Source organism: Saimiri boliviensis, chromosome 17 (assembly GCF_048565385.1).
Source record: "Saimiri boliviensis isolate mSaiBol1 chromosome 17, mSaiBol1.pri, whole genome shotgun sequence".
NCBI classification, from domain to species: domain Eukaryota; kingdom Metazoa; phylum Chordata; class Mammalia; order Primates; family Cebidae; genus Saimiri; species Saimiri boliviensis.
Window position 1 is genome coordinate 47,741,103 of NC_133465.1, and position 25,791 is coordinate 47,766,893.

General features: G+C 54.7%; 1 protein-coding gene across 2 annotated transcripts; it reads left to right on the forward strand.

Annotated features, from left to right (window-relative positions):
- The first annotated feature begins 720 nt into the window (after nucleotides 1–720).
- On the forward strand, nucleotides 721–23,401 carry LOC101049987 (signal transducer and activator of transcription 5A). Of its 2 annotated transcripts, XM_039476486.2 has the most exons (19): nucleotides 721–899; nucleotides 1,719–1,856; nucleotides 2,183–2,339; nucleotides 4,318–4,407; nucleotides 7,534–7,708; nucleotides 11,986–12,116; nucleotides 12,364–12,515; nucleotides 12,951–13,106; nucleotides 13,535–13,714; nucleotides 16,865–16,952; nucleotides 17,053–17,175; nucleotides 17,810–17,902; nucleotides 18,389–18,595; nucleotides 19,517–19,611; nucleotides 19,708–19,838; nucleotides 20,585–20,740; nucleotides 21,412–21,463; nucleotides 21,767–21,877; nucleotides 23,154–23,401. In XM_039476486.2, the coding sequence occupies exons 2-19, from the start codon at nucleotides 1,729–1,731 to the stop codon at nucleotides 23,314–23,316; spliced, it is 2,388 nt and encodes a 795-aa protein (XP_039332420.1). In that variant the 5' UTR covers nucleotides 721–899; nucleotides 1,719–1,728; the 3' UTR covers nucleotides 23,317–23,401. The 2 variants fall into 2 exon arrangements, with proteins under 2 accessions (XP_039332420.1, XP_074244838.1); XM_074388737.1 differs by lacking the exon at nucleotides 721–899 and having other exon boundaries at nucleotides 919–1,856.
- Nucleotides 23,402–25,791: the final 2,390 nt, after the last annotated feature.

The following is a 25,791-nucleotide window of genomic DNA, read 5'->3' on the forward strand; positions in this document are numbered from 1 at the left end:
GGCCGGGCGCCCACTGTGTGGCCCTGGGCAAGCCCCTTCCCCTCTCTGGACTTCCATTTCTTACCTGCAACATTGCGGAGCGGGGGAGGGTTGAAACACATGACTGCCAGGGTTCTTTCCTGTTTCTCCGTCAGGGTGAGTTTAGACGGTGGGAGTGAAAGATGGAGGAGGTGCCGCGGCAGAGGGGGTGATCTTGGCTTCTCTGGAATCCCCGGTCTTTCCCCTCCCTCCAGTTTAGCCTCTGAGGTCACAAAACTTGTGGCCCCTAGGACACACACGAGCGCGCACACACACACACACAGACACACACACACACCCCACACATTTATTTTTTTAATCTAGAGGCTCAAAAGATGACACACGCCGGAGCTGGAAGGCCTCGCCAGCTAGTCCACACTTCCCTCCTCCCTTTTTGCGGATGAGAAAACCGAGGCCCGGGTTTGGGATTTCCAGAGCCCGGGATTTCCCGGCCCTCCCACCCCATTCTCCAGGCGGCTCTGACCCGCCGCGGCTCCGGGACGCTCCCTCGGAGCCGCAGCCGAGGGCCGGCTGGGACTCCCGGGGGACCCCGCCGTCGGGGGGCAGCTCCCACGCCCGGCGCCGCCCCGCCTCGCCGCCCGCCGGACTCAGCCGCCGCCGCTGCGCACTAGCCGGGGAGCCGGCGACCGAGGGCGGAGGCGGGGAGGGAGCGAGCGGGGCTGGGAGGGGTGCTGGCGCGGGCTCGCGCGCTGTGTATGGTCTATCGCAGGCAGCTGACCTTTGAGGAGGAAATCGCTGCTCTCTGCTCCTTCCTGTAGTAACAGCCGCAGCTGCTGCCGCCGCCCCCAGGAGCCCCGGCCCGGAGCTAGAGCCGCGGGGCGCAGAACCGGCCCGGCTGCGGGACGGCGCGGCCCCACCAGGTGGGTGGTCCGGTGGCGGGTCCGGGAGGCGCGCGGAGAGGGGACACTCGACTGCCGCCCCAGTACCCCCGGCACCCACGGTACCCGGGGCCCGAAGGCCAAGCGCAGCGCGGGGATCAGCCCCCGACACTGCGAGGGAGTTGGCGCAGCGCAGACAAGGGACGACGGAGCAGCGGGGGACGTGGGGACAGGGCTCGGGGATGAAGGGCGGAGGCCAGGGAGGGCACCGTCCTGGCACGCCTCGGAGAGGGAGCGCCGTCGGACTGGACGCGGAGAGACGCCGGTGACCAGTTGGGGGAGCAGCCGAAGAGGTTCCCCAGCCCTCTCCTAAACAGCCCCAGCCACGTGCCTGAAGAGCCCTAGCCGTCGAGTGGGAGCTGTCACAGTGCTGGCGTAACTTTGGGTTGGAATATCTTCCCTTTCCAGAAACTGGGCCTCAGACGGAGTGGGGGGATTCTTGCAGCCCTCGTCAGAGGGCCTGTGGGCCTCCGCTGTCAAGTTTCTCTTTCAGTTTCTAGCCGTCCTCCCCCTACCCCTCACTAGGGAAGCTCCGGTGGGGCTAGGGTAGAGGAAGATGGGGAGGGCACTTGCCTCTGCAGCGCACCCTCCCCTCCCTCCCCTTCAGCGGGTTCCTTGTTGCAGGGTTCGGGCGGCCTGCTCCTCCTCCCCATCTCTGTTCCCGCACAGGAAAGCGTGTCTGTGGGAGGGGAGGGGCCTGGCCTGACCACAGTCCAGGGATAGGTAGGCATGGCAGGGTCAGGGGCAGCCCCTGCCATTGGCTCTGCGAAGGAGAGAGCTTCAGTGCTGGGCTCCCCCTAGGTGAACGGCCATGGCAGGGTGGATCCAGGCCCAGCAGCTGCAGGGAGATGCGCTGCGCCAGATGCAGGTGCTGTATGGCCAACACTTCCCCATCGAGGTCCGACACTACTTGGCTCAGTGGATTGAGAGCCAGCCATGGTAGGCCTGCTCCGCCTTGCCCCACCTCAGAGGGTCCCTACAATCCAGGCCCTTTGGCCTCTAGTTCTACTCTTGGTGGTTTGGTGTGACTCTGGTCCTGCCTGTCCCTCTCTGTGCGGAAGGGGTGGTGTCCCTGGGAAAGGGGAAGCCTGGGAGGACAGACAATGTTTCTAGCCTCGGATGCCTGTGGAACTGCCGGGAACAAGTCTTGTGGGCCCTGCAGCGCCCTGGGTCATGAGGCTGGGGTTTTCACTTTATTCTAGGTACCTGAACTCCTTGCCCAGGATGGTGCCACAGTAGGTTTTTCTCTCCTGCCCTGCCCCAAGGGATGCCATCGACTTGGACAATCCCCAGGACAGAGCCCAAGCCACCCAGCTCCTAGAGGGCCTGGTGCAGGAGCTGCAGAAGAAGGCGGAGCACCAGGTGGGGGAAGATGGGTTTTTACTGAAGATCAAGCTGGGGCACTACGCCACGCAGCTCCAGGTGGGTGTGGGCTCTGGGCCACCTATGGGGAGGCAGCATCATCTTGTTCCAGCATCAGAACCCCTGGGTTTTTTCCTGGCCTGGCCACTGACTCACCACGTGACCGCAAACGTATTGGCAACTTTTCTTCATTTCCCCCACCCCCTCTTTCTAAATTAGACCTGTCGGATTTCTTTAGTGTATTACAAAGCAAGGGTGGTATGTGTCTGTTGCCAACAGAGGGAGATGGGTGAACTGGCCTTATGGAAGAAGCAGAAGGGATGGAGATAGACTGAGTCAGGATTCCTATGTTGGAGAAGGGAAGACCAGCTGACTCTAGAAATGAGGCCACCAGACCTCCCTCTTGGGCTCTTTTAAAGGTGGGAGGGGAGCCATCCCAGAGACAAGAGCTGGACACAAGGGCTTTGAATTGAGGGTTTAGGAATAAGATGTAGCTTCTTCTTTACTTGGGGGAGGGGGTATGGAGGAAGAGAGGGAGTTATTGTGGAAGTAGGAAAGGGGTGTGGGTAGCGATCGCAGTCAAGCGTTTATTGGAACTCACTTGTGTTTCCTAGAGAGCCCTTCAACACAGACAGCAGGATGCCAGGGAAATACAAGTCCATCCCAGAAGAGAGGGGACACTGGAGAAGCCCGAGGGGAAGCAACATAGGAGGCCAGGGGCAGGCTGGTGGGAAGTACTTGACCTTGGCATCAGGTGCCCTGAGTCTGGAGTCATCTGCTCTCTCACTTGGTTGCATCTGGACAAGTACCTAATCTCTCTGAGCATCAGTTTTCTCATCTGTGAGATGGGGATTATAGTTTCTGTGTATGTACAGGGTTTCCATGCTGTTAGTTCAGTGATCTCCAACCACTTTTTGGCACCAGAGGCCGGTTTTATGGAACACAATTTTTCCACGGACTGGGGTTGGGCAGGGAGGTGGTTTGGGGATGATTCAAGGGCATTACATTTATTGGGCACTTTATTTCTATTATTATTACATTGTACCATGTAATGAACTAGTTATACAACTCGCCACAATGTAAGATCAGTGGGATCCCTGAGTTTGTTTTCCTGCACCTAGACAGTCCCATCTGGGGGTGATGGGAGTCAGTGACAGATCGTCAGATGTTAGATTCTCATAAGAAGCACATAGCCGGGCCGGGTGTGGTGGCTCACACCTATGTAATTGCAGCACTTTGGGAGGCCGAGGCAGGCAGATCACGAGGTCAGGAGTTTGAGACCAGCCTGGCCATGGTGAAACACTATCTCTACTAAAAATATAAAAATAAGCCAGGCATGGTGGCGGGCGCCTGCAATCCCTGCTACTTGGGCAGCTGAGGCAGGAGAATCACTTGAACCTGGGAAACGGAGGTTGCAGTGAGCCGAGACCGCACCATTGCACTCCAGCCTGAGTGACAGAATGAAACTTCGTATTAAAAAAGAAAAAGAGGCGTATCACCTTGATGGCTCGCTTTCGCAGTTCACAATAGGGTTAGCGTTCCTATGGGAATCCAGTGCTACAGCAGTGCTACTGCTCATCTCACAGGAAGTGGAGTTCAGGCTGTAATGTCAGCAGTGGGGAGCCGCTGTGAATACAGGTGACCCGTCACTTGCTTGCTCACCGACACTCACCTCCTGCTGTGTGGTCCAGTTCCTAACAGGCCACAGACCCATACCAGTCCACGCCCCAGGGTTTGGGGACACCTGTGTTAGAGTCAAAAGAGTTGGTAGACTGAAAGTGCATCATTAGAAAACGAGTTTTCAAAGAAGAAAAAAAGAAAGTGCTTCGTAAACTGTGGGTTTTTAATTCGTTCCAAACCACATAGGAAGATCTTGGAGGGGAAGATGAGGAACGGAAAGACAGCGGTGTATAGTTCCCAAGGCTCCCTGGGAAAAGCTGAGGCAGAGGCTGAAGGAGAGGAAGGGCTGGGCATGGCACAGGGGTGGCGTGGCTGGAACAGAGGGTGGCTGTTGGAGGCTGCTGTTGGATTCTTTCAGAAAACATATGACCGCTGCCCCATGGAGCTGGTCCGCTGCATCCGGCACATTCTGTACAATGAACAGAGGCTGGTCCAAGAAGCCAACAACGTGAGTGTCCCGTGGAGGTCGGGAGAGGGGTTGGGGAGTCCTTTCATATGCCTTTCTCTTCAGACACAACTGTGTTTAGGTAAAACACCAGCACGAGGAGGCCACCATGAACACGAGGGACATGGGCTAGTGTGAGAGGTGGCAGCATTGCACGGCGGGGTGGTGACCCCCTGGGTCCAGCCCCTGGCTCTGCCACTTACTAGCTGTGTGACTTGAGCAAGCTGCTTAACCTCTCCGAGGCTCTGTTCCTACTCTTGTAAAATGGAGATGGCAACCATACCTATCTGTGTCGGAAGTAACCCAGGCAGAATCAGAGAAGTGAGGCTCAGGGAGGGGCAGCGGGGCACATCTCCCCAGTTCTGAAATCATAAAGGCATTGCATATCTACATGGACAGTGGCACAGTGCCCTACTATCTACAATAGAGCAAAAACAACAGGACATAACAGTTAGAAATCTTAGAACAGGCCCGGCGCCGTGGCTCACACCTGTAATCCCAGCACTTTGGGAGGCCAAGGTGGGTGGATCACCTGATGTCAGGAGTTTGTGATGAGCCTGGCCAACATAGTGAAACCCCGTCTCTACTAAAAATACAAAAATTAGCCAGGTGTGATGGCAGGTGCCTATAATCCCAGTTACTTGGGTGGCTGCGGCAGGAGAATCATTTGAACCTGGGAGGCAGAGGCTGCAGTGAGGCGAGACAATGCCATGCACTCTGTTGCCTGGGCAACAAGAATGAAACTCTGTCTCAAAAAAAAAAAAAAAAAAGAAAGAAAGAAATCTTAGAACAGTGACCAGAGCACAGGTCATATTATTTATTTATGTATTTATGTATGTATTTATTTTTGAGACTGAGTCTCACGCTATCGTCCAGGCTGGAGTGCAGTGGCACGATCTCAGTTCACTGCAACCTCCGCCTCCCGGGTTCAAAAGCTTGTCGTGCCTCAGCCTCCCAAGTAGCTGGGATTACAGGCACCGACCACCATGCCTGGCTAATTTTTTGTATTTTTAGTAGAGACAGGGTTTCACCATATTGGCCAGGTTGGTCTCGGATCCCTGATTTCAAGCGATCCACCTGCCTCGGCCTCCCAAAGTTCTGGGATTACAGGCATGAGCCACCACACCTGGACTAATATTTATTTATTGTTGTGGACACTGATTTCAGGATTTACTCAGTAAACATTTATTGAGGTCGTACTCTGTGTCTGATGCTGGGCTAGGATGGGAGAAACGCATAATGGCCTGGTTCCTGCCTGGAAGGAACTCTGACAGTGATGGATTCTCTAGAGATGAACTGAGTGCTAAAGGAGCCTAGATGGGAAAAGCGCCCAACTCAGATTGGGGCGGGCTAGAGGGAAGTGTCCTGAAGACAGCGATGTCTCAGCTACCGTGGAGAAAGGCAGGAGAGGAAGAGGGATGCATTTTCTAGTGAAAAGACAGCACATGTGAGAGCAGGAGGGTGTGAATCCTCTTAGCACGTTGGAAGACTTGTAAGTGGTCAGTGTATACTGCAGGAGAAGGAACCAAATGGGGAGTTGCCATAGATAAAAATAGAGAGGGCTGGGCGCGGTGCCTCATGCCTGTAATCCCAGCACTTTGGGAGACTGAGACGGGCAGATCACCTGAGGTCAGAAGTTCAAGACCAGCCTGGCCAACATGGTGACACCCTGTCTCTACTAAAAATATAAAAATTAACCAGGCATGGTGGTGGGTGCCTATAATCCCAACTACTTGGGAAGCTGAGGCAGGAGCATCGCTTGAACCCAGGAGGGAGATGTGCAGGGAGCCAAGATGGTGCCATGGCACTCCAGAGTGAGACTCCCTCTCAAAAAAAAAAAAAAAAGATAAAAAGGGGGTAGAAACCAGGTCACAAAGGGTCTTCTCACACAACTCCTGTGTCCCTGACTTGTTGCCATCACAGAGCTATCTGCAAACCTAAAAGTGACTTCAGCCTCATTGACACATCCACGTCCATGATGCTGGTGTTGTCATGGTCTGGGAGCTCATTCCTTCCTCCAGCCATAAAGCTGTTCCTGAACACCACTGGCATTTAGGCCTTGGGGATTCTGTAGTACACAGGAAAGCTGAGGTCCTAGCCCTTGAGAGCCTCACATCCTCGTGCAAGGAGACAGACAGAAACAACAAATATAAGAACAAGACACTTTCAGATAGGAGCAGCACTAACTGTGAATTGGCTCATCAGAAATGGCCGCTCTGCAAAGGCACCAGTTAAAGTGCTTTGCCTCCGGAGGATCTGATGCCAGAATGTTCCAGACTGATGGAACAACAAGTGCAAGGGCCCCAGGGCAGGAACATGCCTGTGTGTTTAAGGAACAGAAACAGCGCGCATTGCCCCAGAGAGCTGGGGCGGGAAGCAGGTAGGGCCCTGGCCAGAAACAGCGCGCATTGCCCCAGAGAGCTGGGGCGGGACGCAGGTAGGGCCCTGGCCAGCAGGCACCATGGGAAGGAGTTTGGATTTTATTTTGAGAACATTTCACTGGAAAGGCTGTGAGGACTTGGTCCCCTTCAGCCACGTGCTCAAGGAATGGCTGGATCCAGGGAGGCTTGTTGACGCCTCCCTGCTAACCTCATTTCGGGGTCTCCAGGATGCCTGTGAGAGGTTCAGGCTCTTCCCTCTTCCTTCAGTCACAAGGGGGTCTTGAGTGAGATGATGTGTGTTCACACAGCCCTGTTCCTCCCTATGTCCCTAGTATCTACTGCAGTCTGCAGCACTGAGTCAGTGAATAAATGTAGAGCGAGGGGTCGTGATCATTAGTGGGAAACCCAGGTAACACCTGGGACATGTTGAGTTCTAGTCTCTGGGAGGGAAATTAGATGGACCCTGTTTGGATTACTCTAGTGGAGGCAGCTGTGACGTAGACTTTTGTACTTTGAAGGTGCCATTATCTGCCATTATCTGCGAGGTCACCTGTTTCTCCTCTCTCTTTCCCTTTTCCACCCCAATTCTGGCAAACGACTCCTTCTGATGCACATGACCCTCCCTTCCTGCACTAGTTTCCCTTACCCTAGTTTGGGGTTTGGGGTCTGTAGTATTGGTGTTTCCTAACACCTGTGGTCCCCTCCCATCCTCTCAGCCCCGAGTTATTCCTACTCCATCTGTCTCCAGTGTAGTTCTCCGGCTGGGATCTTGGTTGATGCCATGTCCCAGAAACACCTGCAGATCAATCAGACGTTTGAGGAGCTGCGACTGGTCACACAGGACACAGAGAATGAGCTGAAGAAGCTGCAGCAGACTCAGGAGTACTTCATCATCCAGTACCAGGAGAGCCTGAGGATCCAAGGTGAGGCGTCCTAAGGGCGGGAGTGAGGAACAGTCTGTGAACTTCTAGAGGGTAGGACTGGGTCGGTGTCCATCCCCTCAGCACTTTGCCCAAAGTTGGTGGAAGCAATGGCTCCCAGTGATTGAGCCCCTGCCATGCATCAGACTCAGGGCTAAGCCCTTTGCACACATTCTTTAATTCAACCCTCTGAACAAGCCTATGGAGTGAACAATTGTGTTATCCCCCTTTTGCAGATGGTAAAAGTGAGGTTCAAAGAGAACAAGTAACTTCGCCTAGGTTGCCTGTAAGTTGCAGAACTGGATCTCAGCTAGAGATATATCATAAAATTCCTGCAGTTTAGGCTGGGCGAGGTGGCTCACACCTGTAATACCAGCACTTTGGGAGGCCAAGGCAAGCAGATCACTTGAGGTCAGGAGTCCAAGACTAGCCTGGCCAACATGATGAAACCCCATCTCTACTAAAAATACAAAAATTAGCCAGGTATGGTGGTGGGTGCTTGTAATCCCAGATACTAGGGAGGCCAGGCAGGAGAATTGCTTGAATCCAGGGGGCAGAGGTTGCAGTGAGCCGAAATTGCGCCATTGCGCTCCAGCCTGGGCGACAGAGCAACAGTCCCACCTCTCCCCAGCCTGGTTCAACCACAAGACTTTCCAATCCAAGTCCTCCTTCTGGTTAGGGAACACTGCTCATATTTACCCATTTGTGTATATTTACTAAATACATACCATTAAGGAGAGAATACTGGTTAATAAAGGACAGGATTTTTTTTTTTTTTTTTTTTTTTGAGACACTGGTCTATACTTTGAGAACCACAGATTTCTGTTGTTACTGAATTTTTTTTTTTTCTGCTAAGTATTTTATCAGTTGCTGAAAGAGAGGTACCAAAATCTCCTATTATGAGGCCAGGCACGGTGGCTCATGCCTGTAATCCCAGGACTTTGGGAGGCTGAGGCGGGTAGATCACCTGAGATGAGGAGTTCGAGACCAGCCTGGCCAATGTGGCAAAACCCCATCTCTATTAAAAATACAAAAATTAGCCAGGCACGGTGGTGCGTGCCTATAATCCCAGCTGCTTAGGAAGCTGAAGCAGAAGAATGGCTTGAACCTGAAAGCGGAGGTTGCAGTGAGCCGAGATTGCGCTACTGCACTCCAGCCTGGGTGACAGAGAGACTTTGTCTCAAAAAAATGTCTCCTGGGGCTAGGCATGGTGGCTCAAGCTTATAATCCCAGCACTTTGGGAGGCCAAGGCGGGTGGATCACGAGGTCGAGAGATCGAGACCATCCTGGTCAATATGGTGAAACCCCGTCTCTACTAAAAATACAAAAAATTAGCTGGGCATGGTGGCACGTGCCTGTAATCCCAGCTACTCAGGAGGCTGAGGCAGGAGAATTGCCTGAACCCAGGAGGTGGAGGTTGCGGTGAGCCGAGATTGCGCCATTGCACTCCAGCCTGGGTAACAAAAGCGAAACTCCGTCTCAAAAAAAAAAAAGTCTCCTATTGTCATTGTGAAATTGTCTACCTCTCCAATTAATTTGGTAAATATTTTCTTTATGTATTTTGAAACTTTGCTGTTAAATATATACATATTTTAACTATTATCAATTTCTGATTGACACCATTATGGAATATTTTACTTAACATGTGGTACTCTTTGTCTTGAAGTCCACCTTATCAGATATTAATATAACTACTCTAGCCTTCTTAGTTTATTTATTATTTATTTATTTATTCAGTTTTTTGAGACGAAGTTTTGCTGTTGTTGTCCAGGCTGGAGTGCAATGGTGAGATCTTGGCTCACTGCAACCTCTGCCTCCCAGGTTCAAGCGATTCCCCTGCCTCAGCCTCCCAAGTAGCTGGGACTACAGACATTCGCCACCATGCCTGGTTAATTTTGTATTTTTAATAGAGACAGGGTTTCTCCATGTTGGTCAGGCTGGTCCTGAACTCATGTGATCTGCCCACCTCAGCCTCCCAAAGTGCTGGGATTACAGGTGTGAGCCACTGTGCCTGGCCATTTTTTTTTCTTTTTTTTTTTTCAGATGGAGTTTCGCTCTTGTTGCCCAGGCTGGAGTGCAATGGTGCAATCTTGGCTCACTGCAACCTCCACCTCCTGGGTTCAAGTGATTCTCCTGCCTCAGCTTCCATAGTAGATTACAGGCACCCACTACCACGCCCAGCTAATTTTTTATATTTTTAGTAGAGATGGGGTTTCACCATGTTGGCCGGGCTGGTCTCAAACTCCTGACCTCAGGCAATCCACCCACCTTGGCCTCCCAAAGTGCTGGGATTACAGGCATGAGCCACTGCGCCTGGCCTATTTTATTTTCTTGAGACAGAGAATTGCTCTGTTGCCTGGCCTGGAGTACAGTGGCATGATCTTGGCCTCTACCTCCCGGGTTCAAACAGTTCTCCTGCCTCAGCCTTCCAGATAGCTGGGACTACAGGTGGACGCCACCATGCCTGGCTAATTTTTGTATTTTTAGTAGAGACAAGGTTTTGCCATGTTGGCCAGGTTGGTCTTGAACTCCTGACTTCAGGTGATCCACTTGCCTTGGCCTCCCAAAGTGCTGGGATTACAGGTATGAGCTACTGTGCTCCGCCCCTTCTTATTTTATATGTTGCATAGCATATCTTTTTATGTTTTTTTAAAATTTAAAATGTAGACAGCATATAGTTGAGTCTTGCTTTGTGTTTATTCTGATAGTCTCTGCTTTTAATTGAGATGTTTAGTCCATTAAAATTTAATGTAATTTTTAATATAGTTTGTATTGGGGTTTACTATTTTAATATTTATTTTCTGTTATGTTCCTTTTTGGGTTTTGTTTCTGTGTTCCTTCTCTTTTGTCTTTATGAAAATCATTTAAAAAAATTTTTAGAGTTCTATTTTAACTATTTAAGCTCTCTTCCTAATCCTGCACTGTCAGTGCTTTCTGTCCACAGAGACTGGGACAATGCCTGAATATTGCAGGATAATTCTAAATTTATATTTATTTATTTAATTGTTGTTATTGCCCAGGCTAGAGTGCAGTAGTATGATCTCAGCTCACTGTAACCTCCGCTTTTCAGGTTCAAACGATTCTCATGCCTCAGCTTCCTGAGTAGCTAGGACTACAGATGTGTACCACCATGCTCAGCTAATTTTTTTTGTTTGTTTGTTTGGTTTTTTTGTAGCTTTAGTAGAGATGGGGTTTTGAGCTGTTGGCCAAGCTGGTCTCAACCTCGTGGCCTCAAGCGATGGGCCCACCTCAACCTCCCAAAGTGCTAGGATTATAGGCATGAGCCACTGCACCCAGCCAATACTGACAGGATAATTCTAAAAGAACTTCCCCTCATCTGAATCTATCCCAGACTGGCCCTAGAAAAAGAGAAGCTCCTTCTGAGAATGGAAACGGGAGATTTCGGGCTGTTCTTCCTACCCAAGTCCTTAGACCATCAACAGTGGTTCTCATCCCACACCTGGGTTTTCTGTTTCCTGGGCACGGTGATGGATTAGGTTTGGATCCATCATGCAATGTCTCCTCAGTCCCGTTTGTCAAGTTCACTCAGCAGAAACACAGACTGTTGATCTGTTTGTGCCAGGGAAGGCTCAGCCGCCTCCAGTGGGGTAGGGAAATTGCTTCCCATCTCCCTGGCCTCCTTCCCGAAAGCTTCCGCAAATTTCCAAGAGAGACGTAAGTGGGTCTGTTGCATAGGAAGGCTGGGCCCAGGTGTTGGGATCACCACCACCCTCCCTGTGGCTGGGCAGGATTCCCGAGGTAGCTGTGCAGACACCTTGGATCTGTCCGTGCCTGGATGGTCCTCTTCATGCTGGATACCTGCAGTGAGACTGGAGCCATATTTTGGAGTTCTAGCTCTGGGCTGCTCCTGGCTGCCTAGAGTTGCTTTTGTCTGTCCCAGCTTGTGCATCGTATGGGGCAGGGCTGGGGTCAGGGTGACATAGACCCTCAGGGGGTCAGGCAGGAGCTGCCGCCAGGCCGTGAGTGCTGGCCGCCCTTTGGGGCAGGCGGGCAGGAGACAGGCAGGCCTCCTCCCCCGCTGCCCCAGCACCCCGTGTGCCCGCAGAGGGGACGCTCAGAGTCAGGGCAAGCAGGGCCCAGAGGTGCCTCCTGAGGCACACATTCGTCTTGGTGCCCCTGGCTGTCAGGAACCCTGACTCGCCCTTGTTGCAGCCTCTGAGCCCGGGAGGGTCTCGCTCCAGAACGAGCAAGTGGGCTCCTCTGGGCCTCCTGTTGGATGCTGGGAGGTGACAGTCATGGTGCCCTGTCCCCTCCTCTAGCTCAGTTTGCCACGCTGGGCCAGCTGAGCCCCCAGGAGCGTCTGAGCCGGGAGTCGGCGCTCCAGCAGAAGCAGGTGTCCCTGGAGGCCTGGCTGCAGCGCGAGGCGCAGACGCTACAGCAGTACCGCCTGGTGAGTGGGGTCCTGGGCCTCTCCTGGGCATAGGTGCCACAAAGCCAGCCTCTGGGGACCCGAGGAAGGGCTGGGACCGGGATGAGAGCAGAACCTGGGAGGGCAGAAGGCCTTTTTACCTGGGGGCCATGCGAGGCAGAGCAGCCTGGGGAGAGAGAAGGGCCTGGGCCCCGCCCTGCCATTTCCCAGGATGGCCCTGCGGGGTTCTCTGGGGGCCCAGAAGGGGCTGTTCTCCTCCCTCCCTCAGGAGCTGGCCGAGAAGCACCAGAAGACCCTGCAGCTGCTGCGGAAGCAACAGACCATCATCCTGGATGACGAGCTGATCCAGTGGAAGCGGCGGCAGCAGCTGGCGGGGAACGGCGGGCCCCCCGAGGGCAGCCTGGACGTGCTACAATCTTGGTAACGGTGTGGGGCGGCCAGCGGGCAGGGCAGGAGGGGCTGCGGGGACCCCGACTGCTTCTGCCTCCTGCGCTGGCTCCTGCAGCAGGCCCCCTCCGTCCTGGGACAGCTCGTTTCTGTAGGGGCCTGGGTCCTGATTCAGCCTTTGGTCCGCCGTCCAGTGCCACCTCCCCCAGGAAGGGGGCTGCTGTCCTGCGGGTAGGACAGGACTCGGGTGTGTGGAGTGACGTTCAGACCGGTTGGGCCTAGTCAGGGTCCCCTCCTGTGAGCGTCTCTCATTCTTTGCGGCAGGGAGCTCTGCTCTTGCTGTGGGTGGGAAGTGTGGGGAAAGCACAGAGCCTTCCTGGGGGAGGAGGAGCCGTGTCTTGGGGCTGGCTCTGGCCTGGAGTCTGTGCGGAAAAGCCACTGTCCTGTTGGCCTTGGGGCTCCGTGCAGGTGTGAGAAGTTGGCCGAGATCATCTGGCAGAACCGGCAGCAGATCCGCAGGGCTGAGCACCTCTGCCAGCAGCTGCCCATCCCCGGCCCAGTGGAGGAGATGCTGGCCGAGGTCAACGCCACCATCACGGACATCATCTCAGCCCTGGTGACCAGGTGACGGCTGCCTGTTGGCCATGCCCAGGGGCTTGGGGCAGCTCCCCTGGGGTGGGCGTGTGGGGGCCGCAGGTGCTTCCCAGACCAGCAGCTTCACCTTCATCCTTGTCTCTCTTGGCTTCTCATCCCTCCCCACTCCGTCTCCAGTTCCTGTGGCTGCTGGATGCCGCCCTTGCCCAGTTTCTCTTGTAGATACTGCAAGGGGTGCCCTTGGGTGGCAGCCCATGCCAGCCGCTGCGTTCATCTCACTCCCCCTCTCCAGCCTCTCCCTGGACTGTCACAGCTTCCTTGGGAACAGAGGTTGTGACGTGCTCTTCCTCACCTGCTGAGCCCCTCGGGAGGCAGCCCCACTCCCACCACAGAGGGACCGAGACCCCCTTCCCCTGAGCCAGCCCCTCATCGAGCGTCCGTCCCTGTGTCCCCTGCAGCACATTCATCATTGAGAAGCAGCCCCCTCAGGTCCTGAAGACCCAGACCAAGTTTGCAGCCACCGTGCGCCTGCTGGTGGGCGGGAAGCTGAACGTGCACATGAACCCCCCCCAGGTGAAGGCGACCATCATCAGTGAGCAGCAGGCCAAGTCTCTGCTCAAGAACGAGAACACCCGAAGGTAATTGTGCCTCTCCCGGCCCCTGCGCAGGCTCAGGTGTGGGGAGCGCGCACCTCCTCTCTCTGTCCTGGCATCTGGACATGTCTTTCCTAGTTTCCGTGTCGCCCAGGCTGGTCTCGAACTCCTGGACTCATGGAGTCTGCCCACCTCAGCCTCCCAAAGTGCTGAGATGACAGGCATGATTCACCACGCCCAGCTGAGTATCAGCTCTTTACCCTGGGGATGGTGTGGCTGCCGGAGAGGTGAGGCTCATTGCCCAGCATTGCGAAGGACTATCACACCACCTTCTCCTGAAAGTGTATCGCTTTGCATCATTGTAAATTGAAATGATCATGTCAAACCATCATTAAGCCTAGCATAGATGGACATGGCCCTTCCTCCTTGTGTCTGGCACATAGTAGGTCAACAAGTATGGTGCTAGGCTAAATGCGGTAGCTCAGGCCTGTAATCCCAGGACATTGGGAGGCCAAGGCGGGAGGATCACTTGAGGCCAGAAGTTTGAGTTGGACAACATAGGGAGACCCTCATCTCTGCAAAAAAAATTTAAAATTAGCTGGATGTGGTGGTGCATGCCTCTGCAGTACCAGCTACTCAGGAGGCAGAGGTGGGAGGGTGGCTTAAGCCTAGGAGTTCGAGGTGACAGTGAGGTATGATTCCGCATGGCACTCTAGCCTTGGCAACAGAATGAGAACCTGTCTCCAAGAAGATCACACAGAGTACAGTGTTACTGCCGTGCTTTGAACCTGTGCTGCGTACTGAGGATGCAACTGTGACCCCAACAGAACTGTCTCCTCACCCAGCCCCTAGACCAGCAGAGCAGGCAGAGGCTGTAGCCATGTGACAGGGGGATGTGTAGGACACCAGGGATCATGGTGCAAGACTAATGAAATGACAGTTTTAGGCCCCTGGTGGAATTGAAGGTAGCTGGTGGTAGGGAGGGAAGTCACAGAGAGGGAGGACTTTCAGGCAGAGCCCATGTGCCTCATCCTGAGGAAAGAGGGCAGAGAAGTCATGTGTGGCAGAGAATGGGGAGGCAGTGTCCAGTGTCAGGACAGGCCACCCACAACGTATGCAGTGGGTGAATGAATGAGTGAGTGAATTAGTGATGTGGAAGACATGGCCTCATGCCTTGTCATCCAATTAAAAACGTTTACTGAGGCCGGGTGCAGTGGCTCATGCCTGTAATTCCAGCACTTTGGGAGGTGGAGGCGGGCGGATCACTTGAGACCAGGAGTTCGAGACCAGCCTGGCCAACATGGCAAAACCCCGTCTGTACTAAAAATACAAAAATTAGCAGGGCGTGGTGACACATACCTGTCGCTCTAGCTACTTGGATCTGTAGTCCCAACTACTCTGAGGCAAGAAAATCACTTGAACCCGGAAGGCAGAGGTCGCAGTGAGCCAAGATTGTGCCACTGCACTCCAGCCTGACAAGAGCAAAACTCTGTCTCAAAAAAAAAAAAAAAAAAAGATCAGGCAGGGCCAACCAGCAATAGATGCTGGCAGGAAATTAAGACAGTGATCTAGGCTGGGCGTGGTGGCTCACGCCTGTAATTCCAGCACTTCAGGAGGCCGAGGCAGGAGGATCATTTGAGGTCAGGAATTGGGAACTAGCCTGGCCAACATAGCAAAACCTCGTCTCTACTAAAAATACAAACATTAGCCAGATGTGGTGGCACACCCCTGTAGTCCCAGCTACTTGGGAGGCTGAGGCAGGTGAGTCATTTGAACCTGGGAGGTGGAGGTTGTGGTGAGCCGAGGTGGCACCATTCCACTCCAGCCTGGGCAGCAAGAGCAAAGCTCTGTTTCAAAAAAACCAAAAAAGCCATCTGCCAGCATCGGAGATGTGTTCAAGGCAGGGGCGAGGGAAGGCCAGCCTGGTAAGCTTCACCAGATAAGCGGTCTAGGAAGGCCTTTCTGGGGAGCTATCTGAGCTGAGACTTGAAGGAGAAAGCTAAGAGTGTTTGGGGTTGCCGGGCGCGGTGGCTCAAGCCTGTAATCCCAGCCCTTTGGGAGGCCGAGGTGGGTGGATCACGAGGTCAAGAGATCGAGACCATCCTGGTCAACATGGTGAAACCCCGTCTCTACTAAAAATACAAAAAATTAGCTGGGCATGGTGGCACGTGCCTGTAATCCCAGCTACTCAGGAGGCTGAGGCAGGAGAATTGCCTGAACCCAGGAGGCGGAGGTTGTGAGCCGAGATCGCGCCATTGCACTCCAGCCTGGGTAACAAGAGCGAAACTCCATCTCAAAAAAAAAAAAAAAAAAAAAAGAGTGTTTGGGGCGACAGGAGGAGCAAGTGCCCAAGCCTGGCGTGTTCGGCAGCCAGCCAGGCCCAGCGGGGCTTGCGTGTCCTGAGTGACGGGAGAGGAATTTGCTGAGGCCAGGCAGGTGGGTGGGTGTTGACCACCTCACAGGCTGTGCTTGTGGTTTTTACTTTAAGTGCCCTAGAAGGTACTGGAAGTCCCCGAAGACCCTCACATCAATCTTGGTACCTGAGGAATTTCTTTTTTTTTTTTTTTTTTGTGTCTAGATTCATTTATTTTTTTGGCATGTGGACATTCAGTCGTTTCAGCACCATCTATTAAAAAGACTATTCTTTTTTTTTTTTTTTTTTTTTTTTGAGACGGAGTTTTGCTCTTGTTACCCAGGCTGGAGTGCAATGGCGCGATCTCGGCTCACCGCAACCTCCGCCTCCTGGGTTCAAGCAATTCTCCTGCCTCAACCTCCTGAGTAGCTGGGATTACAGGCATGCACCACCATGCCCAGCTAATGTTTTGTATTTTTAGTAGAGACGGGGTTTCACCATGTTGACCAGGATGGTCTCGATCTCTTGACCTCGTGATCCACCCGCCTCGGCCTCCCAAAGTGCTGGGATTACAGGCTTGAGCCACCGCGCCCGGCCCGGTACCTGAGGAATTTCAAACGAACGATAGGTCCAGACCTCACCATGGGAAGCCTTGCCTTGGGGCGCTGGGCGCCAGGTTGATAAAGTCAGTCACCCAGAAAAACACTGAGAAACACTCTTAGGGGATGGGTTCGGGGCTGTTGGCAGGGCTGACCTGAGTGAAGGCCCCCGCCCAAGGCGTGGACATACCATGCTCCTGGCCTGGGGCCCGTGTGGAGCTGGGACTCCCCTCTCCTTTGCAGCGAGTGCAGCGGCGAGATCCTGAACAACTGCTGTGTGATGGAGTACCACCAAGCCACCGGCACCCTCAGTGCCCACTTCAGGAACATGGTGAGGACGGCGCCCACTCTCGGAGGGCAGGTCTGCCCAGAGCCCAGTCCTTGTAAGCAGCCACCGTCTCCCTGTTCCCCTCTCACCTCCTGCCCTGCAGTCACTGAAGAGGATCAAGCGTGCTGACCGGCGGGGTGCAGAGTCCGTGACGGAGGAGAAGTTCACGGTCCTGTTTGAGTCTCAATTCAGTGTTGGCAGCAATGAGCTTGTGTTCCAGGTGAAGGTGAGGCCCCAGCCTTCCTGCCCTCACTGCTCCAGCTCACCCAAGAGGGGAGGGGCCTGCCTGGGGCTTCCTGGCAGCAATGCTATTGGACAGCCTGCCTTGACTCTGTGGGTACTGCTTGCTAGGTTATAATCTGAGACTAACTCAGATAATTTGGGCAATGGGCTAAGAAGAAATCGTTGTAGTTTTTGTTTGTTTGCTCGTGCTTAGATTTGTTGGGAGGGGCTTGTGTTTGGAACTGTGGGTGAGGAAAGTGGGTTGGGACCTGGTGTGGTGGCTCTCACCTGTAATCCCAGCATTTTGGGAGGCAGAAGAGGGAGGATGGCTTGAGTCCAGGAGTTTAAGAGTATCCTGGGCAGCACAGTGAGAACCTGTATCTACAAAAAAAAAAAAAAAAAAATCTGGGCATGGTGGCATGCACCTGTAGTCTCAGGCATTCTGGAGGCTGAGGCAGGAGGATCACTTGAGCCCAGGAGGCCAAGGCTGCAGTGAGCTGTGATTGCACTAATACCCTCCAGTCTGGGTGACAGTGAGACCCTGTCTCGAAAAAAATAAAGTGGACTGGGCATGTTGCCTAAGCAGAGGGCATATGGTGGTCAGCCCCCATCAACTCAGGTTCCTTTGACTCCTGTAGACTCTGTCCCTACCTGTGGTTGTCATCGTCCACGGCAGCCAGGACCACAATGCCACAGCCACTGTGCTGTGGGACAATGCCTTTGCTGAGCCGGTGAGTCCCCATGGGAGCCCGACCCCGGCCCTCCAGGCCCTAGGACTCACCTGGGGTGAGCCCCCCACCTTGGGCCCCTGCTAAGCAGTCCTTCCTCACCCCAGGGCCAGCCCAGAGGTGAGGAGAGGCTGGAAGGGCTGGGGTGCAGGGCGCCTGCCTCCGCCGTGGCCTTGGTGCTATGTCTGGGTTCCAGGTTCCTGGACTGGGGTCTGTGAGGTCTGTGACCTTGGTCTTTGGATTCTGGTCTGGGATCCTCCTTTGGCAGATGGCTTGGGTCCCTGATGTCTGTCCTCTGTCCCCTGGTCTGCGTCTCTGTCCCTGTGTGCCACCACCCCACCACTCTTCTTGCCCGTGTGTTTGTGTCACCTTTCTGGCTCTGTCTCAGTCTCCTCTTTCTCTCAGTGTCTGTGTGTCGTGTGTATGTGTCGTGTGTGTGTACATTTCCAGTGCCCTCTACCGTTTCTCCCCCTCTCCTCTCCCTCTCAGGGCAGAGTGCCATTTGCCGTGCCTGACAAAGTGCTGTGGCCGCAGCTGTGTGAGGCGCTCAACATGAAATTCAAGGCCGAAGTGCAGAGCAACCGGGGCCTGACCAAGGAGAACCTCGTGTTCCTGGCGCAGAAACTGTTCAACAACAGCAGCAGCCACCTGGAGGATTACAGCGGCCTGTCCGTGTCCTGGTCCCAGTTCAACAGGGTGAGGGGCCCGGCCACCAGCCACCCGCCAGGGCCCACGGGGGCTTGTTGCTCCTCCTCACAGACAGGTTGCTGCCTGGGACTAGCACCCCCTCTCCACCCCCACTACCACCAGAAGAGAAGGGGGGCCCCTAGCCCCAAGAGATGCAGACAGGGGCTGCAGGAGTTGTGCTCAGCGGTGATGCCAGAGTCAGATGATGGAGGGCCCAGGGGCTGGCAGTCAGGATCGTTGGGTTCTGGGCCTGGATGTGTTTGCTGATTTTCTTTTCAATTTTTTTGAGACACAATCTCACTCTGTCACTCAGGCTGGAGTGCAGTGGTATGATTTTGGCTCACTGCAATCTCTGCCTCCGGATTCAAGCGATTCTCCTACCTCAGCCTCCTGAGTAGCTGGGATTATAGGTGTCCACCACCTCACCCAGCTAATTTTTGTATTTTTAGTAGAGATGGAGTTTCACCACGTTGGTCAGGATGGTCTCAAACTCCTGACCTCAGGTGATCCACCCTCCTTGGCCTCCCAAAGTGCTGGGATTACAGGCACGAACCACCATGCCCATGGCACTGGCTCTCCTGCCTCTTTCCTTGCCAATTTTTGAAGACCTATCTATTCTAGGTGCCTCCATTTTCCCATGTATAAAATGAAGGGATGCCTCTGGAGGCCACATCCAGCCTGGATTATTCTCTATACCTCTTACTCCCGACCACGGGCTAGTCTCAGACCCCTGTGTCTTAGAAGCGAGTTTCCTCTCTGGGTCCCTAGGGTGCACGATGGGGACCGTGTACTTTGGTCTGCTGGAGTGTGGCGGCCCGCAGGGTTGACGAACTGGGAGAAGGCTGGGTGGGGGCAGTAGGGCACTGACTTTCCTGGGCCACCTGTAACCTGGGGCACCAGCCCTGACTCGGGGGGTTTCTGGGTCCTCAGGAGAACTTGCCAGGCTGGAACTACACCTTCTGGCAGTGGTTTGATGGGGTGATGGAGGTGTTGAAGAAGCACCACAAGCCCCACTGGAATGACGGGTAAGGAACGGGGGCCGCAGGGACAGGGGCCAGCTGTGGGCACAGGACAACCGTGGCTGTGGCCCATTGGTGATGCTCAATGCTCCATGCACCCAGGGCCATCCTAGGTTTTGTGAATAAGCAACAGGCCCATGATATGCTCATCAACAAGCCCGACGGGACCTTCTTGTTGCGCTTCAGTGACTCAGAAATTGGGGGCATCACCATCGCCTGGAAGTTTGACTCCCGTGAGTGCCCATTTTGCCCACATTTCAGCCCCAAGCCCTGGTCTCCTATTGCCTTCCCCCTGCACCTCCATCGGTCCTCTGTCCTTAGAAGGTACCCACTGGGGGCCAGGTGCAGTGGCTCACACCTGTAATCCCAGCACTTTGGGAGGCCGAGGTGGGTGGATCACTTGAGGTCAGGAGTTCGAGAACAGCCTGGCCAAGACGGTGAAACCCCGTCTCTACTAAAAATACAGAAACAATTAGCCAGGCATGATGGTGGGCACCTGTAATCCCAGCTACTCGGGAGGCTGAGGCAGAAAATTGGTTAACCCCGGGAGGCAGAGGTTGCACTGAGCTGAGATCGTGCCACTGCACTCCAGCCTGGGTGACAAAGTGAAACACCATCTCAAAAAAAAAAAAAAGAAGATACCCACTGGGAAGCTTAGTTGGAAATGGCTGTGGCTTAGAAATGTATTCCCTTTCTATCGTTTTCCATTTTGGAGAACCTAAAGTCAGCAGCCCCACAGACTCCAGGACCGCTGGATGAGCCCTCCTGCAGTTTCCCGCTCGCCGGACCTAGGCTTGTTGGTGTCTGGTTTGCCGAATAGAGTACCTCGCAGCGGTGTTCTTCCCTGCAGGCTGGGCTTGCAGCACCAGCCAGTACATAAAATCCCAGATTTCTCTTGCAAACCTGCCTTAAAGCCCCACAACCTTGGTCCTCCTCCCACTGCTGGTGGATTATGGAAATGAGGTTGTTCTTTTCACAGCGGAACGCAACCTGTGGAACCTGAAGCCGTTCACCACGAGGGATTTCTCCATCAGGTCCCTGGCTGACCGGCTAGGGGACCTGAACTATCTCATCTATGTGTTTCCTGACCGCCCCAAGGATGAGGTCTTCTCCAAGTACTATACTCCTGTGCTGGGTGGGTGCTGCCACCTGACTCCCCCACCTGCACCATGGGGACTCCCCAGAAGCCCAGGGGCCATGTCCCCTGTGGGTTTTGGCCTCTGGGGTGGTGCAAAGGATTTCAGGGCTCACAGTTGAAGAGAGGTAACGAGAAACCCATCCCAGCTCTCTTCTCTGCAAAGTGAAAGCAGCCCGGATTCTCACTTCTGCACCCTTGGAGGAAGGGCTGCCAGTGCCGTCGGGTGTGGCCGGGATCATTCCAGCCCACAGCTAGCATTCTGCTCCCCACCTCACCAGCTGCCCCCTCCACACCCGGCTCACAAACCTTCCCCCAAGTGAGGTGTCAGCAGCAAAAGGGAGAAGTCTCTTTTCTTCCAGCTGCTGCCCCAAATCCACTGGTTGGGTTTGCTTGTTGATTCTCTTTCTTTGGCAGGGGTGGGGGCAGAGAGATGGAAAGCAAATGGCCAGAAAGGGAACCAGGAGAAGGGATGGGATTCAAGCCAGGGGTCTCAGGGACCCTCATGCGGGATTCGTCACCTGGTGTTTATTGAGGGTCTGTGGGAAATCTCATCCCAGTTGAGACCACAAGGTGGTGTGATCAAGAGACAGACTGCATGGGGCGTGGGCTTTCACCCCACCTGGGAGTCCCCAGAGACTTCGGTTCTCACCACGCTCTCCCCTTGGCAGCTAAAGCCGTGGATGGATACGTGAAGCCACAGATCAAGCAAGTGGTCCCTGAGTAAGTGTCCAGGTGGCTCCGACTCTCCTGCCTCTTTCCTCCTCCCCCAGACCCTGCCTCCTGTCCTGATCCTGGGCCCAGCTCTCCGATCCCCCAGGAAACCCGACTCAGCCCTGGGGAGGGACCTGGGCTTGGTCACGCTGTGCCAGTACCCGCGGCCCCACTCCTGCAGCTGGAGCCCCAGGGCCAGTGGGCACTTTGTCCTTCTATAGCCCAAGAAAGACAAAGATGCCTCTTGGTGCCCTCCCAGGTCACCTGCCCCGGCCTCCCTGGTGGCTGAGCTCTGTTCTTTTCCTTCTGCAGGTTTGTGAATGCATCTGCAGATGCCGGTGGGGGCAGCAGCGCCACATACGTGGACCAGGCCCCCTCCCCAGCCGTGTGCCCCCAGGCTCACTATAACATGTACCCACAGAAGTAGGTGGCATTCTCGTGGGGGTTGGCAGGGGAGGAACTGGGGACTTGGCCTCAGGCTAGACCCCTGGAGGACTAGTGGGCAAAGGAATCCAGAGCTCTAGTTAGGCCCAGGTCCAGGAGGAGTGAGATCAGCCAGGAAAACAGCATTTAGAAGCTAGACATAGCAGGAGCCAGTCCTCACTCTGGTACTAACTCTATGACTTCGGGAAAATGATTGAGCCTCTCTGATGCTCAAGTTTCCTTATGTGTGAAATGGAGGCAAGAATGCCTGCCTCATGAGAATGGGATGAGCATTAAATGAGATGGTGCAGGTGAAGCATTTCCACAGGGAGGGGCTTGGAAGGGCTTGATACAGGTAGCTATGAATGGGGTAGTGGTTCTTGTTGTTGAGGTGGTTGTTCTTAAGAGTCTGGTGGGAACAAGGTAGAGAATTAATTTCCTCCCTCACTGTGGATGACCAGGCTGGGTGTCTGGGAGATATCACCTTCCAGTGGGACCCCTGAAGATCCCAGGTTTGAATCCTGACTCCACCACCTCCCAGCCAGGTGGTCCAGAGCAAGTTTCCTGACATGGCCTTGGTTTCCTCATCTATAAAATGGGGTCAATACCCACTCGCCAGGTGGCTGTAAAAATTGGAGTCACGTGCTTAAAAGGCTCAGCCATTGGCCAGGCACAGTGGCGCACACCTGTAATCCCAGCACTTTGGGAGGCCAAGGCGGGTGGATCACGAGGTCGAGAGATCGAGACCATCCTGTTCAACATGGTGAAACCCCGACTCTACTAAAAAATACAAAAAATTAGCTGGGCATGGTGGTGTGTGCCTGTAATCCCAGCTATTCGGGAGGCTGAGGCAGGAGAATTGCTTGAACCCAGGAGGTGGAGGTTGCAGTGAGCCTAGATCGCACCACTGCACACTCCAGCCTGGTGACAGAGCGAGACTCTGTCTGAAAAAAAAAAAAAAAGCTCAGCCATTGTAGGTGCTCAGTGGATGGGGCCCACTGTATCAGCCACCTGGTTTTACAGATGAACACAAGGAGAGGGGAAATAAATTCCCTAAGATGATTCCATGAGTTAGCAAGAGATGTGAGTCAAATGGGGATCTACAGAAGCCAGGGGGCTGACTGCTATCCAGCTTGGGGTGGGGCAGAGGCATCCACCCAGAAATGGTCCCGTTTTCATGAGGCAGGTTTGAGTGTCAAGCAGGCTGGAGGCTGTCCCCAGGGGGCTGAAGGCTGTGGGGCACACCAGCTCCCTGACATCCCCCTCTCTTTACCAGCCCTGACCCTGTCCTCGACCAGGATGGAGAATTCGACCTGGATGAGACCATGGATGTGGCCAGGCACGTGGAGGAACTCTTACGCCGACCGATGGACAGTCTTGACCCCCGCCTCTCACCCCCTGCTGGTCTTTTCACCTCTGCCAGAGGCTCCCTCTCATGAATGTTTGAATCCCAGGCTTCTCTTTGGAAACAATATTCAATGGGAAGTGTTCGTATACATTGTGAGTTTATACGGCTGTGCATACTGACACCTCTGCAGGCATGTGTGTGCGTTTGTGTGTCCTGGTGCATGAGCTACGCCTGCCTCCCCTGTGCAGCCCTGGGATGTGGCTGCAGCAGCGGTGGCCTCTTTTCAGATCATGACATCCAAGAGCCCACTGGGCCTGTCTCCGCCGTGGTAGAGACCAAGCCTCTGTCACTGCAGGCATTCAGTGCAGGCAAACCTAGTCCTCCTGTGCCCTTCATCTGCTCAGCAGCTATTTGAATGATTCGCATGGGGAGAGGAGACAGGTAATGTCTCTAAGCTGAAGTTTCACTCCAGAGTGAGCAGCTTTGCCCTCGTGTGTGTGTGTGTGTGTGTGCAAATGCATCTGTCCTCATATGTTGATGTAACTGATTCATCTCTCAGGAGGGAGGCTGGGTTCATTTTCGAGTAATATTTTATACTTAAGTGAATGTGGACTTCAGACTCTTTGTGAACCCTCTGAGTGCTCTTCTGGGCCCTGGCCATGTCCTTAGCACAGAGGAGCCGCCCAGTTTGAGTGAGGGCTTCCGAGCTGCTCTGAATTAGTCCTTGCTTGGCTGCTCGTTCTTGGGTTTCATTCAAGTCTGTGATGCTGTTGCCCACGTTCCGCGGGATCTGCATTCTCTCCCCTGCGTCGGGCCCCAGCTTCTTTCCTTGCCTGTCTGTCACCTTGTCTACGAAGAGGAAGAAAAGATTGGGTCTAGGATATGGTGGGTGGACAGGGGCCCTGGCACTTTGCAGGGTTAGTCCTCTTGCCTGCCGGGGGGGAAGAACTGCCATGAAAGACAAGCTGCATATCAGCCAGGGGCCGCGTGCCTGTGGAATCTGGAGTGAGGGGTAAAAGCTGAGCTGGTTTGACTCTGCTGGGAGGTGGGGCCTAGGGCAGGCCTTTCCTTGTTGCATAACAGGCTGCGGTCTGGGACGGCCTTGCTCCCAACCTCACGATCCTCCCTCCCTCTGAGGCTGCTGGACTCGCTGTCGGGGCAGCTGGCCACGGAAGATTGGGAGCTCAAGGCTGAAACATCTCTGAAGGGAGGTGGGATGAGAAGAGGGATTCTTTTGTACTTTGTACAGAGACCACACATTTGTGTAAACAGTGTTTTGGAATAAAGTATTTTTTCATACATTTGCTGCTATGGCTCCTGCTTGGGGCACCGTGGCCTCCCTGGGGCTGGGTGGTTTTTGTTCCTTCCTCCCTGTATCCCTAATGCTGTCATGTTTAGTCTTAGATTTAACTCTGCCCGCTTTGCTCTGGTTTTCAGGGTGCTGGCCACCACCTGGAATACTGTCAGTGTTTCTCAGAAGGCTAAGGAACCAGGTTAGGGGGCACACATTCCGTAGAAAGCAGGGGACTCGAGGTGTAGGGGAAAGATGGGGATGGGCGCGGGTGGGCAGCTCTCTGACCCAGGCCTCTCTTTAGCTGCTGCTGTTCCCAGCAGCCTTGAAGCCGGCGGCGGAGGGCCCGGCGCCGAGATTCTTCTCAACCCTTGGGCCCAGGGGCAGCCCGAGAGCCGCAGCAACCGTCCCATCCTCCTCCTTCCCGGAGGCCAGCAGGTGGCACCACGCGGCTGCCGGCGACTGTGTGAGGCGGGGGTGCAGCCAGGGGTACCGGCCCACCCCAGCTGGACCCCCGTGTCACCAGCAGCCAGTCCTTGCAGTCGCTGGGGGCCTCGGGCTCAGGAACACGGGCTCCCCGGGTGGGGCTGGGAGCCAGGTTTGTGGGCAGGTTCCTTCTGAGCTCAGAGCTCAAACGAGGGAGGAGGAGGCTCGCAGGCCCCAGGAGGGAGGCGCAGAGGGCCCAGAGAAGGGGGCCGGCGGGGGTGGCAGAGGAGGGGCGGGAGAGGAGGGATGGGGAGGGGAGGGGCAGGCGCCACCGCCCCACCGGGCTAATCTGCTCTATCTCTGCGAGGGAAGGCGCTCGCTCCAGGGCGCTGGGGCACGTGTAGCGGTGAGGAGAAGCCCCGTGGGCGCCCGTGTAGCTAAAGTCGGGGCGCTTTTCCCTGCATTATCACTGCTCGCTGCCGGGGGCCCCGCGGCCAGCAGCCACCGAGTGTGTCTGCGTGTTGTCCCCGCTGGGTGAACTGAAGGGAAAGTGATAAAGGAGCCAACTGTGGAAGGGGAGGCCTTGGGGGGTGCGGTGGGAGTATCTACCCCCCACCCCGCTTAGGTGGCTTATCTGAACCCAGACAGGATGAGGCCGCTCGGGGGAGGATGGAGACAGGGAGGGAGGCCTCCAGCTCTGACACCTTTCTGCCGTTGGACTATTGACCCCCTGCTCCTCCAAGCACCTCTTACCTCCGGGCTGCTGGCTAACGAAAGCGGGGGCAGGGGGCTAAGGCAACCGCCTCCTCTCAAGACCCCTTCCTGCTCCTACCTCGGGACCCACCTGTG